Source organism: Brachyhypopomus gauderio, chromosome 1 (genome assembly GCF_052324685.1).
Source record: "Brachyhypopomus gauderio isolate BG-103 chromosome 1, BGAUD_0.2, whole genome shotgun sequence".
Taxonomy (NCBI): domain Eukaryota; kingdom Metazoa; phylum Chordata; class Actinopteri; order Gymnotiformes; family Hypopomidae; genus Brachyhypopomus; species Brachyhypopomus gauderio.
This window is the reverse complement of record NC_135211.1, coordinates 6914909-6932269: the sequence shown is the minus strand read 5'-3', so window position 1 is coordinate 6932269 and position 17361 is coordinate 6914909. Positions and strand designations below refer to the sequence as shown.

General features: G+C 46.9%; 1 protein-coding gene across 5 annotated transcripts in view; it reads left to right on the top strand.

The window, feature by feature from the left end:
- Positions 1–17361, top strand: part of il1rapl1b (interleukin 1 receptor accessory protein-like 1b) — a 310446-nt gene that overhangs the window by 169296 nt on the left and 123789 nt on the right. For all 5 annotated transcript variants that reach the window (XM_076972391.1, XM_076972239.1, XM_076972313.1 and 2 more), the window contains exons 4-5: positions 4216–4402; positions 5581–5734. In XM_076972391.1, the coding sequence (XP_076828506.1) occupies positions 4216–4402; positions 5581–5734 (341 nt within the window). The remainder of the gene's footprint in view (positions 1–4215; positions 4403–5580; positions 5735–17361) is intronic.

Genomic DNA, 17361 nt, shown 5'->3' with positions numbered 1-17361 from the left:
CCACACCACTTATATACAGCAAGGATCTTTAAATTTTGTACTACAGTTGTATTTTGTCTTCAAATGGGCATCTTTTTATTCCTGGAACCACTCTTGTGTCAGAAACACGCTGCCTAGCCTGAGTGTGGTGGCGTGTTCACAAGTCACGTTGATGATACCGGGGATTTGTCAGGAAAGCTTTTTGGATGGCTTCCTAACCTCTGCCACAACCATATGCAGTGGCCAGCCTGCCTGAGGCTGCCTTCACTCCAGCTTACCGTCTGCTCTCATTAAGCTGTGTAAAAGAGTCCCTTCCCTACAAGAGGTCTCGCAAGAGCCTGCATGTAATCTGAAGTGAAATTATCTACGACCAAAGGTCCTGTGCCTCCTCTTCAGGGCCTGTAGGTGGAGTTTTTAAAGCCAGTTCGTGAGCTGCAATCACTTCATCTCAGTCTGTAAGACTGTGGCAACAAGGAGGAGGTTAATGATGCAGCCTAATGATTTAAGCAGGCGATCGCTGTGGTCCACAGGACACCTAATTCCTGCACAACAGCTGCTTTTCATCCCACTAATTATATGTTATTAATTTCCTTCCATGCTGCTCAATGCCTGACACAAAAGATCAGGACTTACAGGAGTGCTGCCACTCCCACCCTAAAGGATTGCTGCCACAAACTCCTGACAGGACTGCTGCTGGTTGTAGCTAACAGAAATGCTGCCACAAACTCCTGACAGGATTGCTGCCACTCATTCCTTACATAAGTGCTGCCACCCATACCTTACATGAGTGCTGCCACCATATATTACATGAGTGCTGCCACCCATACCTTACATGAATGCTGCCACCCATACCTTACATGAGTGCTGCCACCCATACCTTACATGAGTGCTGCCACCATATATTACATGAGTGCTGCCACCATATATTACATGAGTGCTGCCACCCATACCTTACATGAATGCTGCCACCCATACCTTACATGAGTGCTGCCACCCATACCTTACATGAGTGCTGCCACCATATATTACATGAGTGCTGCCACCATATATTACATGAGTGCTGCCACCCATACCTTACATGAATGCTGCCACCCATACCTTACATGAATGCTGCCACCCATACCTTACATGAGTGCTGCCACCCATACCTTACATGAGTGCTGCCACCATATATTACATGAGTGCTGCCACCCATACCTTACATGAATGCTGCCACCCATACCTTACATGAGTGCTGCCACCCATACCTTACATGAGTGCTGCCACCATATATTACATGAGTGCTGCCACCATATATTACATGAGTGCTGCCACCCATACCTTACATGAGTGCTTCCACCCATATATTACACGAGTATTGCCACCCATATATTACATGAGTGCTGCCACTTACATCTCACGAGACTGCATTGCCTTACACCATGCTATATTTTTGTAATGCATACAACATTCTCCTGTAAGAAGCAATTGTACATGTATCTGTGAAATGTATGTAGAGTTGTGCTGTCCCTGTGTGGTCTATTAATTACCACTAAGAGCACAGATACAGTCAGACCTTCTCTTTCAAACCCAACTGGTTGTGTTTAACTGGGGGAACTAATGAGGATACCTTTGCGGCCTTCGATGAGGCAGCCGAGAATGGCTGCTAGCACATGGGGTGAGGAGCACCACGCTGCCTCTTTCCTCTCACCATCTGCTTCTTTCCTGCCAGACGGACGTGGAGGTCAAGCAGACTAACCTGAGTCAAACGGAAAGATTTACCTGTCGGCCGGAGTGGGGATGACTGCACCAGAGAGTGGTGGGCAGGGGAGAGATTGCAAAGTTTTCTCATTCAGTACAGTCATGTCAGGTGTACAGTCAGGTCAGTTGTAGGCAGTCTCAGGTGTCTAGCCATGTCAGGTGTACACAGTGTCATATGTGCATGGTGTCAGGTGTACATAGTGTCAGGTGTCTAGTCATGTCAGGTGTACATAGTGTCAGGTGTACATAGTGTCAGGTGTGCACAATGTCAGATGTACATAGTGTCAGTTGTATCGTGATGTCAGGTGTACATAATGTCAGGTGTACATAGTGTCAGGTGTGCACAATGTCAGGTGTACACAGTGTCAGGTGTACAGCGATGTGTTTATATTGCCTGCTTATTACCCACTCTCAGAATGCAGCTGCATCTTTTGACTTATTGAGAAAGAAAGAAAGATAGAAAGAAAGAAAGAAAGAAAAGAAAGGATTGGAATATAATGGGTTAGAGTGAAAAGAGAGAGTAGGTGACTGCAGCTTTGCAGTAGGACAGAGTTCATCACGTCCATCGTTCATGTCTCCTTCAGCATGAGTCCCCAAAGCCCAGGCCAGAGCTGTTTTCCTGGCCTCGTTGGGTACGTGTCCTGCGCCCTCCTGTGGCATGCCCACTGGTGCCATCTCAACTGGTGCCATCTCAACTGGTGCCGTCTGAACTGGTACTGTCTGAACTGGTGCTGTCTGAACTGGTGTTCTCCCCACCAGGGCTGTGTGCATTATGGGTGCCTGGGTCCATTGTTCCGTTCAGCTGCAGCACTGTCAGTGGCCTGAATGCTTTTGCACCTGGAGGGCAGGAGTGAAATGTGCTCATTATCCCTGATATCCGTAAGCCTGGCAGAAAGTGGCACAGTCTGTAGCTCGGCAACGGCATGTCCAGTTCCAGGAGGGACGCTAGCCCGCTTTTACCATGGCGGACCCACAGGGGCATATAGGGCCTCGGTCATTGTACGTTGTGTATCTTCACATTCTTGTAGCGCTGTTTCATGTGGTCAGCACCCCCGTGCGTCGGTGTCGATGCTGCGTGTGGACGTTCGGGCCAAAGTCCAGTTGAGCCCCGTGCGGGCGGCTGCAGATCTGAACCACTCGAGAGGTCAAACGAAGAGAAAGCTCCCTCTGAGCCTCATCTTCAGAGTCTTCCGAGAGCGGGGATTCTGCTCTAGCGTGTTCTCCGACCTGCGCCGAGCTGTCACTTCAACTCCCCGTCTAATCCTTTCCACCCTTTTTTGAACTTTTGTCGTGAGTGAACAGTCACAGAACATCAATTCTGGCAAGTAATTTTCTGCTAGCTTGCGCCAAATCTGCATAATATGTGAAAACAAAGGCCTCAATCAATCTTCGGCGCTGTTGACTAGCGGGCTTGCCTGTGAGCGTTAGTGTCGGTGCTCGTCCGCATTCTATTACCCCCGCGCGCCCCTCCTCCCTCCCCCATGGCCTGTCTTTCACCCTTAGGTTTCTCGGTAGATACTGTGAGATTGGCCAGGTTCATCTTCTTCCCATCACTGGTTTGCGTCTTTAATGGCTGAGCAAACAATGCATTTCCACCTGCGCTTATAACCCCATACACACCCCCCTCCCCCCTCCCCCGGTACGCTCCACCAGGCAGACGCAACAATATTGTTTTCATGTGGATGTTATGAGACTGTCAGAGTCGAACTCCCATTTGTCCATTCTGGGAAAACTACCAGTGCCTTACTGCCCATACAGAGTGCTCCCCGAGTGCTGCTTTAGCCAGGTATCGTAATGGGTTACCCACCTAAACGTTGCTTTCTCTCTTGTCTTAAAGCTGTCAGGGCTCTAGTGAGTTTTGTTTTACACAGTGAATGAGCAGGCCGCATTCAGGAGGGAACCATAGCGCGGCGAGTTTTCTCCTGCAGTTGAATGTCTCCACGAGGGATTCTGCCCTCGCTGTGCACGTTCGTAGAGGACGACCCCCCCCCCTCGTCTCCATCAGCTACGCCTCATCACGTCTGCCCTCTGCTGACCACACGCGTTTTGTCCTCTCCAGCATTCCGTCTGTTTCTCCTCTCGTGGCGTTAGCGCTTGCCGCTATTTGCATTAGCGGAGCTGTTTTTAAATTCCGCAGCACCCCGTTGCTATGTTACAAAGCTGCTGAATGCGGCAATTTATGAAACGGATCGTCTTCCCGCCCACTCCTTCTGTATGATCTGGGGCGTCCTCAGCTGTGGGCCGGTTAACGAAACACTGTTAGCGACAAATCTCTATTAGCAACAAAAAGGAACAGAGGCTGATGATGAATGATCATGTTGTAAAAAGCTAACAGCTTCTGAAAGGTTCCGACAAAAGAAATAACGGCAGCATTTAGTTTCTTAGCAAATGGCTAAGAAAGTGCGGCACGGTCGCTGTGCTGTGTGTGGTGTCGGAGGCCATGGCGGCTTTAGGTCTAATCTTTATTTCACCTTTGCTTCTTCCTTTCATTTGCAGAAATTCCACATACTGCATGAAAGTGTCCATGTCATTGACCGTGTCGGAGAATGACACAGACCTGTGCTACAACTCCAAAATGAAACACCTGGAGAAAGCTGAGCTCAGTAAAGGGAAGGACATACTCTGTCCCGACATCGAAGACTTCATCCAGCCCAGCAAGGATCCTGACATCGTATGGTACAAGGTAAGATGCTCAAACACACACACACACACACACACACACACACACACACACACACACACACACACACACAGTCTTTACGTAAGATGTTGACAGTAGTCGACAGGACTGAAGTGTAGCCTGTGTCTTCGTTTTGACTGCGTTGACTTGATACAATGCAAGGGTTTTTTTTTTGTTACAGATAACAAAGCATAAACACTTGAAATAACTTACCCGCCCTTCAAAATGTACTGCCTCTTATCTTATTAATCCATCCACAGCTCAGGAAAACCTTAGCCTTATTTAGAGTGTTGATTTGCCACTTATGTTCAGTGTGGAGAACAATTACTCAGCATGAGCACGGCTGAGCCCATGCGCAGAGCGGTGGGGGGAGACCGTGGGAGTTTGTGGAGGGCCTGTGGGAGACCCACGGCTGCCACAGCACATGCACGGCCCCCATCCATTCATCACCGGCAGACGAGTTGTTTGGATAGCGCCAGCTCCTCTTCGGCTCCCTCGCAAACCGAGTTAACGGATGGATAACGGCTGTGAGCCGGCACCCCCTGCTTATTTTGTGCCACTTTGAAATGGATTTGATCGAGTACAGTTTCTCTGCATGCAGGCGGCTGGCCAATTTACAGTGAACCCATACGTGGGAGAGTTCACGCAAGGAGAGAGGGACAGACGAAGGGAGACGGGGATGAGGAAAGAGTGAGAGAAGGAGGAAGAGATGGGCAGAGAGAAAGGGAAAAGGCGGGGTTAAGCGGGGAAAGAGAGACAGAGATAGAAAACAGGAGTGGTGAGAAAGAGAAAGAAGGAAGAGAATACGTGAATGACGGGGAAACAAGAGTGAGGGAGTGACAGACACAGTCCCAAAACGCCTTTGAGTGTTTCATGATGAGTTCCCCTACGCTGCAGTAATGAGTTTAAGATGGAAGTGAATAAGCATTAAGTATGTGATTGACAGACACGTTAGGCATTCTTAGAGAAGGCCAACATGCGAAGCTGTTGTCAAAACACTGTGAAGTATGAAATATTAATACACCCATTCTGCTGACATCACTGAAAGGCATCCCTCTTCCAGTCAATTTATTAACATGTCACTACAATGAAATGTTCATGCAGGGTTATCATGAACTGTATTGTCCTCAACTGTCTGTGTGTGTCTGTGTGTGTTTTCCTCTCTCTTCTTCATATAAAAGGAATGTAAGCCCAAACAGTGGAGAGCCAGTATTGTCAGAAGGAGGGATACTCTGTCCATTAAGGAAGTGAGAGAAGATGACATTGGAAATTACACTTGTGAACTAAAGTTTGGAAACTTTCTGGTTCGAAGGACCACTGAACTGTTAGTCACAGGTAAGGCACCATCAAATACTCAAATAAATCTCCCCAGCATGGGATTCAGCAGTTGGTATTGTTCAGATTGGATCAGATTGAGTTGGTATTCTGTGGATGGGTTTGAAGTGGTGTTATTCTGTGGAATGTTCTAGAGTGTTTTTCTGGGGATCAGTTTGGAATGTTATTCCGTGGATCGATATGGTAGTGTTTTCTGTGGGTCGATATGGTAGTGTTTTCTGTGGGTCGATATGGTAGTGTTTTCTGTGGATCGATATGGTAGTGTTTTCTGTGGATCGGTATGGTAGTGTTTTCTGTGGATCGGTTTGGAATTGTTATTCTGTGGCTCGGTTTGGATTGGTGGTGTTCTAAGGATCTGTTTGGAGTGGGGTTATTCTGTGGATCAGTTTGTAGTGGTGTTATTCTGTGGTTTGGTTTGGAACAGTGTTATTCTGGGGATCAATTTAGAGTGGTGTTATTTTGTTGACCATTTTGGAGTGGTGTTATTTTGTGGACCAGTTTGGAGTGGTGTTATTCTGGGGATCGTTTTGGAGTGGTGTTATTCTGTGGTTCAGTTTGGAGTGGTGTTATTCTGTAGTTCAGTTTGCAGTGGTGTTATTCTGTAGTTCAGTTTAGAGTGGTGTTATTCTTTGAACCAGTTTGGTGTAGTGTTGTTTTGTGGACTGGTTTGGAGTAGTGGTGTTTTGTGGGCTAGCTTGGAGTGGTGTTGATATTTTGTTTAGTGGAAGCAGTATTGCTTTAATATTTTTAAATTTATTTAACCTCATGGCTTATAATGGTTTACATGTGTTACAATTACAGTAACAGTAATTCTTGTGTTTCAATTACCTGTATTCATGGGAGATTGATCAGGAGGTTGTCCATATCCAAAACAGACTTTGGTGATTGATGAACTTTGATGATTCTGGATCAAACATTTTCCATAGTTTTCTGTACAGAAATGATCCCCAAAACGCCAAGACCACAAATACAAGAAACCTCGGTAGCAGAAAAGGTTTTAATTGCAATGACCAGTATGCAGTATGCAGTTGCTGGTCACCTTTCCAAATCTCATTCCCAATTCCCAACTCCCAATTTTCCCATTCACTTCAAGAGTGTTGTTAAGAACTGGCATGCATAAATGTCAGTGCACTGTATATTACTGTGACATCCGAAAGTGTGAAGAATTCCTTGGTGCAGGTGATTCAAGGGCAGACATTGATTGCTGTGTGATGGAATGCCAGGAATACCAGGCAGGTGGAGAAGGAGACACTGGGAGAAATATGGCACTGTTCCCCACCATCAGTGCTCCATAACAAAGACCTTCAATCTGTTTTACAACATAATTAACCTAGATATTAGTGCATGTATTACATGAGACCATCTGTATCAGATACATTGACCTTACCTTTGTGTCTCTGAAATATAGCAGGTCATTGGAAAGGACCATAGAATTCAGTACACACAGTCTAGCTGAGAATTCAGTACACACAGGCTAGCTGTGAATTAAGTACACACAGTCTAGCTGTGAATTCAGTACACACAGGCTAGCTGTGAATTAAGTACACACAGTCTAGCTGTGAATTAAGTACACACAGGCTAGCTGTGAATTCAGTACACACAGGCTAGCTGTGAATTAAGTACACACAGTCTAGCTGTGAATTCAGTACACACAGGCTAGCTGTGAATTCAGTACACACAGTCTAGCTGTGAATTCAGTACACACAGGCTAGCTGTGAATTAAGTACACACAGTCTAGCTGTGAATTAAGTACACACAGGCTAGCTGTGAATTCAGTACACACAGGCTAGCTGTGAATTAAGTACACACAGTCTAGCTGTGAATTCAGTACACACATTCTAGCTGTGAAGTCAGTACACACAGTCTAGCTGTGAATTCAGTACACACATTTTAGCTGTGAAGTCAGTACACACAGGCTAGCTGTGAATTCAGTACACACATTCTAGCTGTGAAGTCAGTACACACAATCTGACTGTATACGTAGTTTAGCTTTACACACAGTCTAGCAGTATCCACAGTATTCAGTACATGCAGTCTAGCTGTGACCTCGGTAAACACAGTTTAACTGTACGTACAGTCTAGCTGTGAACTCAATATGCACAGTTCAGCTGCACACAGGATGCAGCAGTGCATAGAGTCTAATGAAACCACACGGTGAGCTTCAGTTACAAGTGTGTGTGTGTGTGTGTGTGTGTGTGGTGTGTGTGTGCGTGTGGTGTGTGTGTGTGTGTGTGTGTGTGTGTGTGTGTGTGTGTGTGTGTGTGTGTGTGTGTGTGTGTTGTGTGTGTGTGTGTGGTGTGTTTGTGCTAAGGGAAGCTAAGGGAAGCTTTTTTTTCTAGTGTGTTTCAGTCTTGCTCATCTGATAAGCATATCTGCATTCAGAAAGAACATGTAGCAATACTAGAATAGTCATACAGTACATTACACTAGAGATTTTACATTAAAATGACAGAAGCTTTGTGAAGCTTAACGCATCTTTTTGTTGCATTTCCACTTGAACTGGGAATGATTCTGAGCAGAGGGGTGTGAATACAGGGGACTGACTGCAGGAGAGTGAATGAAGGGAAGTGAACACAAGCATATGAACGCAGGGGAGTGAACACGGGGGAGTGAACACAGGTATGAATTCAAGGGAGTGAACACAGGTATGAACGCAGGGGAGTGAACACAGGTATGAACGCAGGGGAGTGAACACGGGAGAGTGTACACAGGGGAGTGTACACAGGCATATGAACACATGAGAGTGAATGCAGGGGAGTGAACAAGGGGTAGTGAACTCAAGGGAGTAAGTGCTGGTGTTATGCTAAGGGTGAGTACTAAGGGCTGACCGCTGCGGCTGTCATGTAATGATCAATACAGCCCTTGCCACTGATTTCTGGCAGTTGTAATTGCTAAGCTACCTCAGCAGTTTAGCGCAAACTGCACTGCTGAAATATTTATGTCTGAACTTTAAGTCCATTGTGTCAGAAAACACAGGTGACACACAAGTAGCGATTAGCTGCCAGTGGGCAGATGAGCGTCAGGCCAGTGTCTCTCACGACTGTGGGCTTGTCTGATCAATGTTAATGCTGCTGACCAGAGGAAGCAAAGCATTCCGTTAGGCCTGTGCTCCTGTCAGCTTAACTCCCTGCGATCGAGCCCTGTCTCAGGTTAGCCAGCCGCTGGCACGCATACCGTTCGAGCTTTGTGGATATTCGCAAACCTTCATTTAAACCGTTCCGTTCCGAAGGCTGTCGAAGTGGGAGGCTCTGGTTGCCATGGTGACCCAAACTTTTAATAGCAGCCTCTGGTGTGTCTGTGGCCACAGTCAGTCTGGCGTCTGTGGCACGGCATGCTGGGTAAACAGCTACGGCACCGTGTGCTTAGCTCCCCACTGTTTTCAGCTCCTTGATTTGTGAGTCCGGTTGATTTATGTTCTTATATGTACTAAGGAGGTTCGGTTGCCATATATTATACAAATCCACCTGGACCAGGTCCAACTGTAGGTGGATTTTTTGACTCAAGTGCTAGAGTCTCATTGGCTTGCACAATGTCATTGCTCTACCATACCAGATCCACCTCAGGACGGGCATTGGACCGAGCTGATGACATGGATACAACCTGAACACTGGGGGGAGGACAGTGGGACCCCAACACTGGGACAGTGCAGTGAGACCCCAACACTAGGGCAGGACAGTGGGCTCCAGTGGGGGACCCCAGCACTAGAGAAGAGCAGTTGAACTGTCTGAACCCTGGTGAGAGAGGAGGGGGAGAGACCATAGGTAGAGCCAGAGGTTTCTCCAGATTCCTCTGTGAGCACTTGAGCTAAGGGACGTTTCTCCTTCCAAGCACTTCCCAGAACCTCTCAGAAAATGGATCTCGACTGCTTTTGATATTTAAAACAAAGTTTGCCTGCAACTGAACAACCAAAAGTGACCACATGCTAGGAACGTCCTTAACTAGGACAACTGCAGGTGTCTCATGCCTTGTGGAGTAGCAGTGGGATTTCGTTTGTCCGTTCTGAGTGGTCAGGCGCAAGTGAAAACTGACCCTACAAACCCAACCGCTGAACTCTCGCTGTCTGTTTCAGAAACAGACACTTTTCTACTTGACTGTAAAAACCCCCACAGTGTTATTACTGCCTCTCCATAACAGGTTAGCAGGGTTTCTAAAGCAAATGTCCATTCCCCTTCATGTAAACCTTCCAGTGATTAATTAGCACTTACTCCTTATTGACTGAGCAGTGGGAGAGGGGGGTGTTGTTAAAGATTATCTGTCTGGCTGAATATTAAAATTTCTGCTCAGTTCAGTTTTCATTGTGTTAATGCACTGACTCTTTGTAGAGACACAGGTCACAGGCCAACCAAACTATTTGTACTTTACCAGCATTTAGATGGCCTGTGATTATGAGCCATTCTGAGACTGACCGGATTTCGTTAAAGCTCAATTTCAGGAATCAATCATGTCTTTCATCACATTAGCATCATTCTTCTCCTTCCCGGTCTCATGTTGTCTCTACATTTCTGTATTTCTCTTCTTTACGTCAAGAGACGAGCATTTAATACCGCCACGCTTTACAGAAAACTCTCTTTTTGCTGCATCTTCCAGTCATCCGTGATACAAAGCGAGAGTTGTCCTCCTTCATGTGTTCACGACGGACCTGCCAATTACCCAGAGAGAACCTGATTGCTTGCGGGTTCTTTAAATGGATTTGGTGGCAGCCACAACATAATAAACAATCTACAATCACAGCGAGGGACTCTGTCAGCGCTAGAAGCTGCGGCACAGGCCCGGAAACGTGCCAGGACTTTTTTGAAAGTTGTACTGAAATGTCAGCGTTTTCTTATCTTCAGATATGCAGTAGCAGGTTGTGAGGAGAGAAACACACGCTGGTGTGGATCTGGAAGTTGGTGGTGCCGGCCGTACATTCAGAACCAGCGTTTTGTTACTCCCCTGTAGATCAGAAGCAGAGATTTGCATACGCTGATGGGAGCACCGGCACCCGTGGCTACTCCTGCAGAACCACGGCATCGCGCGGGTCGCACCAAGAACCTGGTACAGAGGAGCAGAGATCGGGCCGGCCCAAAGCCCCATCTTCCTGCCTCCACCACCCACTGCTCCCAATTACTGCAGTTATTAACAGGCATCTCCGAAGGAAGAGACCGGCTGTATTGACTTCTGTAGGAGTGTTGTAACATCTTAGCACTGCAGACAGGCTCCTCTAACTGAAACTAACAATCATGGGTTTAATGGGTTTGTGTCATGGGTTTACTCATATCTGCCTGGTGCATCAATATTTACCCTGTTGTACATTTGAACGTATTAGCATCTGGTGAGGCTTCTCCATGCACACTGCACTGCGTGCTCACACCGACCCAGGATGGGATGTCTTAAGGCATTCGTGTTTATTCCCACAGCTGTTCTATTCCCACGAGCATTTCTGGTTTTCCCAGAGGACACAGAGGACTGATTCTTCAGAGTTGTGAAGTTAAGCCCATTCATGAAAAAAAGGCATTTGGAAATACAGAGAAAGAAACACTGGCTAATGAAATTTATTCTGTTCAATAATAAGATATTAAATTAAAACCGAGGAATCTCTGCACTCCGATCTATTCTAGTCTATTTGTGTAATGTTGACCTTTTGAAAAATTCTGTTTGTAGAGAGTAATTTACAGCAGCGTGAAATATAGTCGATATTTTGCAGAGCTGTCAGTGAGTTTGTGGTTGTGTGATGCTTTTGCAGACATGCCAGAAAGAGCCCGTCTTTACCCAGAATGCACCCTTCATCAGGCACGTCATCAACTCTGTGAACAGGGTACTGTCTTCACTGTGATGTCTTCATCAGCATTATAATAAACCGACAGAGGTCAATTTCGGTTTACATGTCTTTAAGACCACTTACATTTTTAACAATCTTTCCCTCTATTGTAGGCGATTAATAAAAAACATTATCCCCCTCAATAAAGTTTAGAGGTTTATGACCATGTTACTGGGGGTGGCTCTTAGCATTGTCACCAGGATTAAAAATCAATCCATGTGATAAAATGTGTGTAATTAAACACTTCCCCGGTGGAATATTGTTAAAGAGGCTCTGAGGGACGAGATCTGAGCAGACCTAGAGTTACGACTCCCAGCTGGGCCAAAAGGGACGACCTTGGGTTTGTTCTCAGAAACACTGCATTTAAGTTCACTCTTAACAAAAGTGTTCCAGGTTAAAGTCAATGAAACATTAATGGCATATATAAACTAACCGCTAATATAAGGTCAGAGTCTTGCCTTTAATGCTAACTCTTTCGTCCTCAGCTAATCGTCCTCATTTGGTTGACAACATGCAAACTGGCCTAGCTAAAAAAAAAAGAGCCTCGGGGTCTTGCTACTTCCTGTTTGGATGATCTTCACCTCGTCCTCTGAGGAAAGGTGGTGTTTGCTCTATGGCTGTGTCCCTCACTCTGCTCTGGGAGCTCTGAGGGGTTCCTGAGGGGTTCCTGAGGGACTGTGTACTGGTGGCACTGCTGAGTTTGCACTTAACCTCACTGTCCGCTAATGTCCACCGTGTCGGCCTCTGGGGCCCGATATCGAAATCCGATCGGGAGTGTGTTTTGTTGCACTTTGTCCTATGGCGCGATTCTTCTTAAGTTCAGTGCTCGGTGGACGTGTCTACCAGGTGACATGTTGCGAGGGCTCACCTGGTCTGGTCCGCGCGATTAGAAAAGGTCATAGCTATGTACACTGCCAGTTTATCGAAACCTCTGATATATTGTAAATGCGTATTAGATGAAGTCTGCCCTCGGGGGCTCCTCTGATCTCACATTCCTTTTGTTCTCCCGTCTCTCCCGTGGTTAGCGAGGTCGTTCTAGACCCTGGCTGAGGTTGACTGATTACCATATGAAGGATGGTGGACCATAATTGCTCTTTTAATTGATAGAGTATAATTAGAGTGACCAAAGTGGTCCACAGTACAATCCCCCTACAGAACTCTAATTCAGAGAGATGTCCTTTGTAAGACCGTATTGTCCCTCTTCTGTTCTGCCGGTGCGTCTATTAAAAGTGTGTTAGATAAGCTTTTCGGTGCAAAATAACATTATTCTGTCTTTCGCTTTCATATGCTGTGTAGCACTGCAGCCAGAGCTGGAGAGGTAGAGGGGAGGCCGTGTCGTGTGTGTGGTCTGTGGTGCACGTGTGCCGTGGCACACGTGAGCGCTTCTCCCACAGTCTGTGTGCACACGTGTGTTTGTGTATGCGTTTGTGAGCGTTCGTGCGCGTGCGCGTGCACGTGTATGGTTGTCATATGTGCGGTGTGCGTTTGTGGACCATGCGTGTGCGTGTGTGTGAACACGTGCGTGTAAACGTGTGCATGCAAAGAGCTAAGCGTGAGACCGCGGTCTCTTCCTCTTGGTGAAATCGTGGCGACACTTTAAGCCTATTTATGAAGATCCATGCTTAATGTCAGCATCTGATAATGATTCCTCACCCTTAGCCCGCTGTAGGTCTTGGCCAGCATGTCTGCCCTGTTGTGGGCTCCTGGGCGGTGAGTCATGCCCGTGACTGCACAACGCTCCGTGCGGCGTGGGGTGACAGCGATCCCGGCGTTATTGCGTGTAGTGCGGGTGACTCGGTTAATCCTCCCTGACAGCGCAATACTGCTGTGCCCCCCCGCGGGGCTGCAGGTATTGGCATCAGAGCCCATAACCATAAAGCAGGGTTAAAAAGTGCAGCCTCGTCACTGCGGTCCGCGGCCTCCCCCGCCCACCCGCTGCGCTCGCCACCGCACCTCCCAGCTGTCGCTCAAACCGCCGTTGCCAGGGAAACTGGGCAAAAAAAAAAGTGACGACAATCGCGCCTCCCCGTCGCGTCCTGTCGCCGGGTTCCGGCTTTTTCCCGGTTTCGCTTTCTGTTTGGTGTTTTTGATTTTGTGCGATGCACAGTTAGGCGTACGCAACGCTCCGCAACATGACGGAGGCAGTAAAGAAGGAATTCATCTGTTTACGTGTAAATAAACGCTCCCCAAGTTTCATCTCTGCACATGCGGTAGACATTCCAGTCCAGTGTCTGACCCAGGACGTCAACTCCTACTCTCTGTCTCATTCTACGTGATGGAGTAGTGATTAGACCTGAGCCTGAACAGATCTTATTTAACAAACAGTGTTACAGACTGATTGTCATACTCTTTGTAAATTAAAAAATGAATACAAACTTGCTTTCTTTGCAGTGGTCCTAGAACTGTGTGTATATACTGAACATGAGACTAATGCAGAGTGACAGGAGCACAAGATCCCAGTGAAGTAGAATTCAGTACAGTCAGAGGAGGAGAGGAGGAGCAGAGATTTCTGAGCGGGTGTTTGGTAGCTCCTCTCCTCTGTTCTCACTCCTCTCCTCTGTTCTCCTCCCCTCTCCTCTGTTCTCCTCCCCTCTCTGTTCTCACTCCTTTCCTCTCTGTTTTCACTCCTCTCTCTCCTCTGTTCTCACTCGTCTCCTCTGTTCTCCTCTCCTCTCTGTTCTCACTCCTCTGTGTTCTCACTCCTCTCCTCTCTGTTCTCACTCATCTGTGCTCTCACTCCTCTCCTCTGTTCTCCTCCCCTCTCTGTTCTCACTCCTCTCCTCTGTTCTCATCTCCTCTCTGTTCTCACTCCTCTCCTCTGTTCTCACTCCTCTCCTCTGTTCTCATCTCCTCTCTGTTCTCACTCCTCTCCTCTGTTCTCACTCCTCTCCTCTGTTCTCATCTCCTCTCTGTTCTCTCTCATCTCCTCTCTGTTCTCTCTCCTCTCCTCTCTGTTCTCTCTCCTCTCCTCTCTGTTCTCACTCCCTCCTCTCCCTCTTCACTACTTTTCCTCCTCAGTCCTGTCCTTCTCTCCTCCTAGCGCTGCGTTTCCTAAAGGGCTTTTATTTGTTCCATGACCTGTCTGTCTGTCCGGTGCTCCTCCGTCTCTCCCAGTGTAAGGACTCTGTCCCTTCCTGTTGCTTCTCTCTATTCCAGTGAAAGCATCAAGACGCTTAGAACACTCTGTGACTTCAAGTTACAGTCAAACATGTGGACAGAGAGAATGGGGGGCAGAGAGTATGCAAACGAGTCTGTGTGTGTGTGTGTGTGTGTGTGTGTGTGTGTGTGTGTGTGTGTGTGTGTGTGTGTGTGTGTGTGTGTGTGTGTGTGTGTGTGTGTGTGCGCATAGCTGTGTAAATTTGTGACTGTGTGTAGAGGTGTTGTGTTTGTGTGGGTATGTGTACAGCTGTGTATATTTGTGTGTGTAGAGGTGTTGTGTTTGTGTGGGTATGTGTACAGCTGTGCGTGTGTTTGTGTAGAGGTGTTGTGTTTGTGTGGGTATGTGTACAGCTGTGCATGTGTGTGTGTGTGTGTGTAAAGGTGTTGTGTTTGTGTGGGTATGTGTACAGCTGTGTGTGTGTGAGAGAGAGGCTAGATCTCTGTGTCAGATGTGTCAGATCTCTGGTTTATCTTGTCATGACTCTAAACTGCCAGTTCCGGTCCCACCCACTTTGATCATACACCCCCCGCCCCCCCCCCCCCCCCCCCAACACACACACACACACACACACACACACACACACACAAACACATACACATTATAGCACTTATTCAACATCACTCCATTCAACTTGTCCTTAGTGTCTCTCTCTGTCATACACACACACATACACATTTATTTATACAGTTACAGTCTGTGTGTGTATATACTCATGAGAGAAAGCCATAACAAAGATGGTGTGCCTAAGTGATGTAGTTATTACAAAAAATTCACAACATGAGGAATGATCACAAAGAAAGAAAAAAAACATTCAATCACTGTAAGAACAGAGAGTGGAGAGACTAATGATGTTTTAAAAGGCTCAAGAGCAGGTTTTACCTCGACCAAATCAAGTGTTTATATGGGCAAAAAAATAGTAGCAATGAACAGTGACTGGACATAACAACAGTAATAATCATTATCAGCATAATCATCATCTTCTTGTTTCATCATAGCAATGTAAACTTAACACAAGCCATTTTGAATTTATTTATTTCTATTTCATTCATTTATTTTTTTGAAGATCAGTGTTCATCTACTGATCTACTTCTGATGAAAGGGCTTGATGAGTCATTAGTTGCAGCTGGCATGTTTTGGTGAAACGGTGAAAGGCATTATGGGAAATAGCAGTTTCCCAGGGCCGGTTCCCTCTTTGGACCATTACACATTACACCCTCCATGTCTCACTCCCGTCCTCGTCGAGACGGGATTACCACCGCACCTTTGGAAGTTTTGCCCAAGTTCCCGTTGCTCTCGGAGACGGCGGGGTGTGTGAGGAGCTGTGAGCCGGTGCCCCTCGGAGACGGCCCAGCGCCCCAGGAACTGTGTTCACTGTATTTCCTGACAGAAAGTAAAAGAAAAGAGCTGGAAGTGCAGCATTGGGGCTTTGCAGAGAGCCTGTCGTCCTGATGTGTGTCAGGGCTTTGTGATGAGCAGGCACTTTCCCAGAAACCTCAGTGCCGTGTTGAATAAATGATTGACATCTCCGGGGGTTCCTCCGTGGCTGGAGCTGCTCGGGGGGAGGCGACTCACACAGCCCCGACGGCTGCACGGTCGCTCGCTAACGCCCTCATTAGCAGAGGACCGGGGCAAACGATGGGGTCCTTCGTTAATTACACATGGCTGTCCGTGCAGGCGGACAGATAGAAAGAGAAAGAGGGACAGATACAAAGAAAGAGAAAGACGGAGAGAATTTGAGTGCCCATCTGGTACACCCAGCTGTAAGCGGGTGGATTAGCACTGGGCCATTTAGTCCGCCATGTCTGTCGTCCTCATACGAACTCTGACACACTTGCAAAATCATGTTCAAGCTAGCCTTAATTTTGACCGTCTTTATATTTTTCAAAGAGATCTGGGCTGAAAGCAGTTCCCATTGGACTGTGATAGAGTGGAAATACTGGGATACACTACATTGGAATACCCTAAACTGAGATACACTACATCCTGATAAACTACACTGGGATACCCTACACTGCAATACACTACACTGGGATACACTACACTGGAATACACTACTCTCTAATGGTATGCTCTCTTTAATTCTCTAGCCTGTGATGCTATAGTTCTTTCTCTCATCTCAGTTTTTTATTTTATTTTGGTATTTCCAGGTCTGGTTGGATGCTGTTTCAGTGTCACATTCCCAGAGGTTGGCTGGGTTTGCAGAATGTCTGATCTGTTCAAACTACCTTGGGCACATGTGAGTGCAGGTACACCCTGTGCAAGTCTAATCCTGCAGTTGGCACTGCAGACTGATCCCATGATTACCACTGCAGTGTGATGTCGTAATTACCACTGCAGTGTGATCCCATGATTACCACTGCAGTGTGATGCCATGATTACCACTGCAGTGTGATGTCGTAATTACCACTGCAGTGTGATGTCGCAATTACCACTGCAGTGTGATGCCATGATTACCACTGCAGTGTGATGCCATGATTACCACTGCAGTGTGATGTCGTAATTACCACTGCAGTGTGATGCCGTAATTACCACTGCAGTGTGATGCCATGATTACCACTGCATTGTGATCCCATGTTTACCATTGCAGTGGGATGCCATGATTACCACTGCAGTGTGATGTCGTAATTACCACTGCAGTGTGATGCCATGATTACCACTGTATTGTGATCC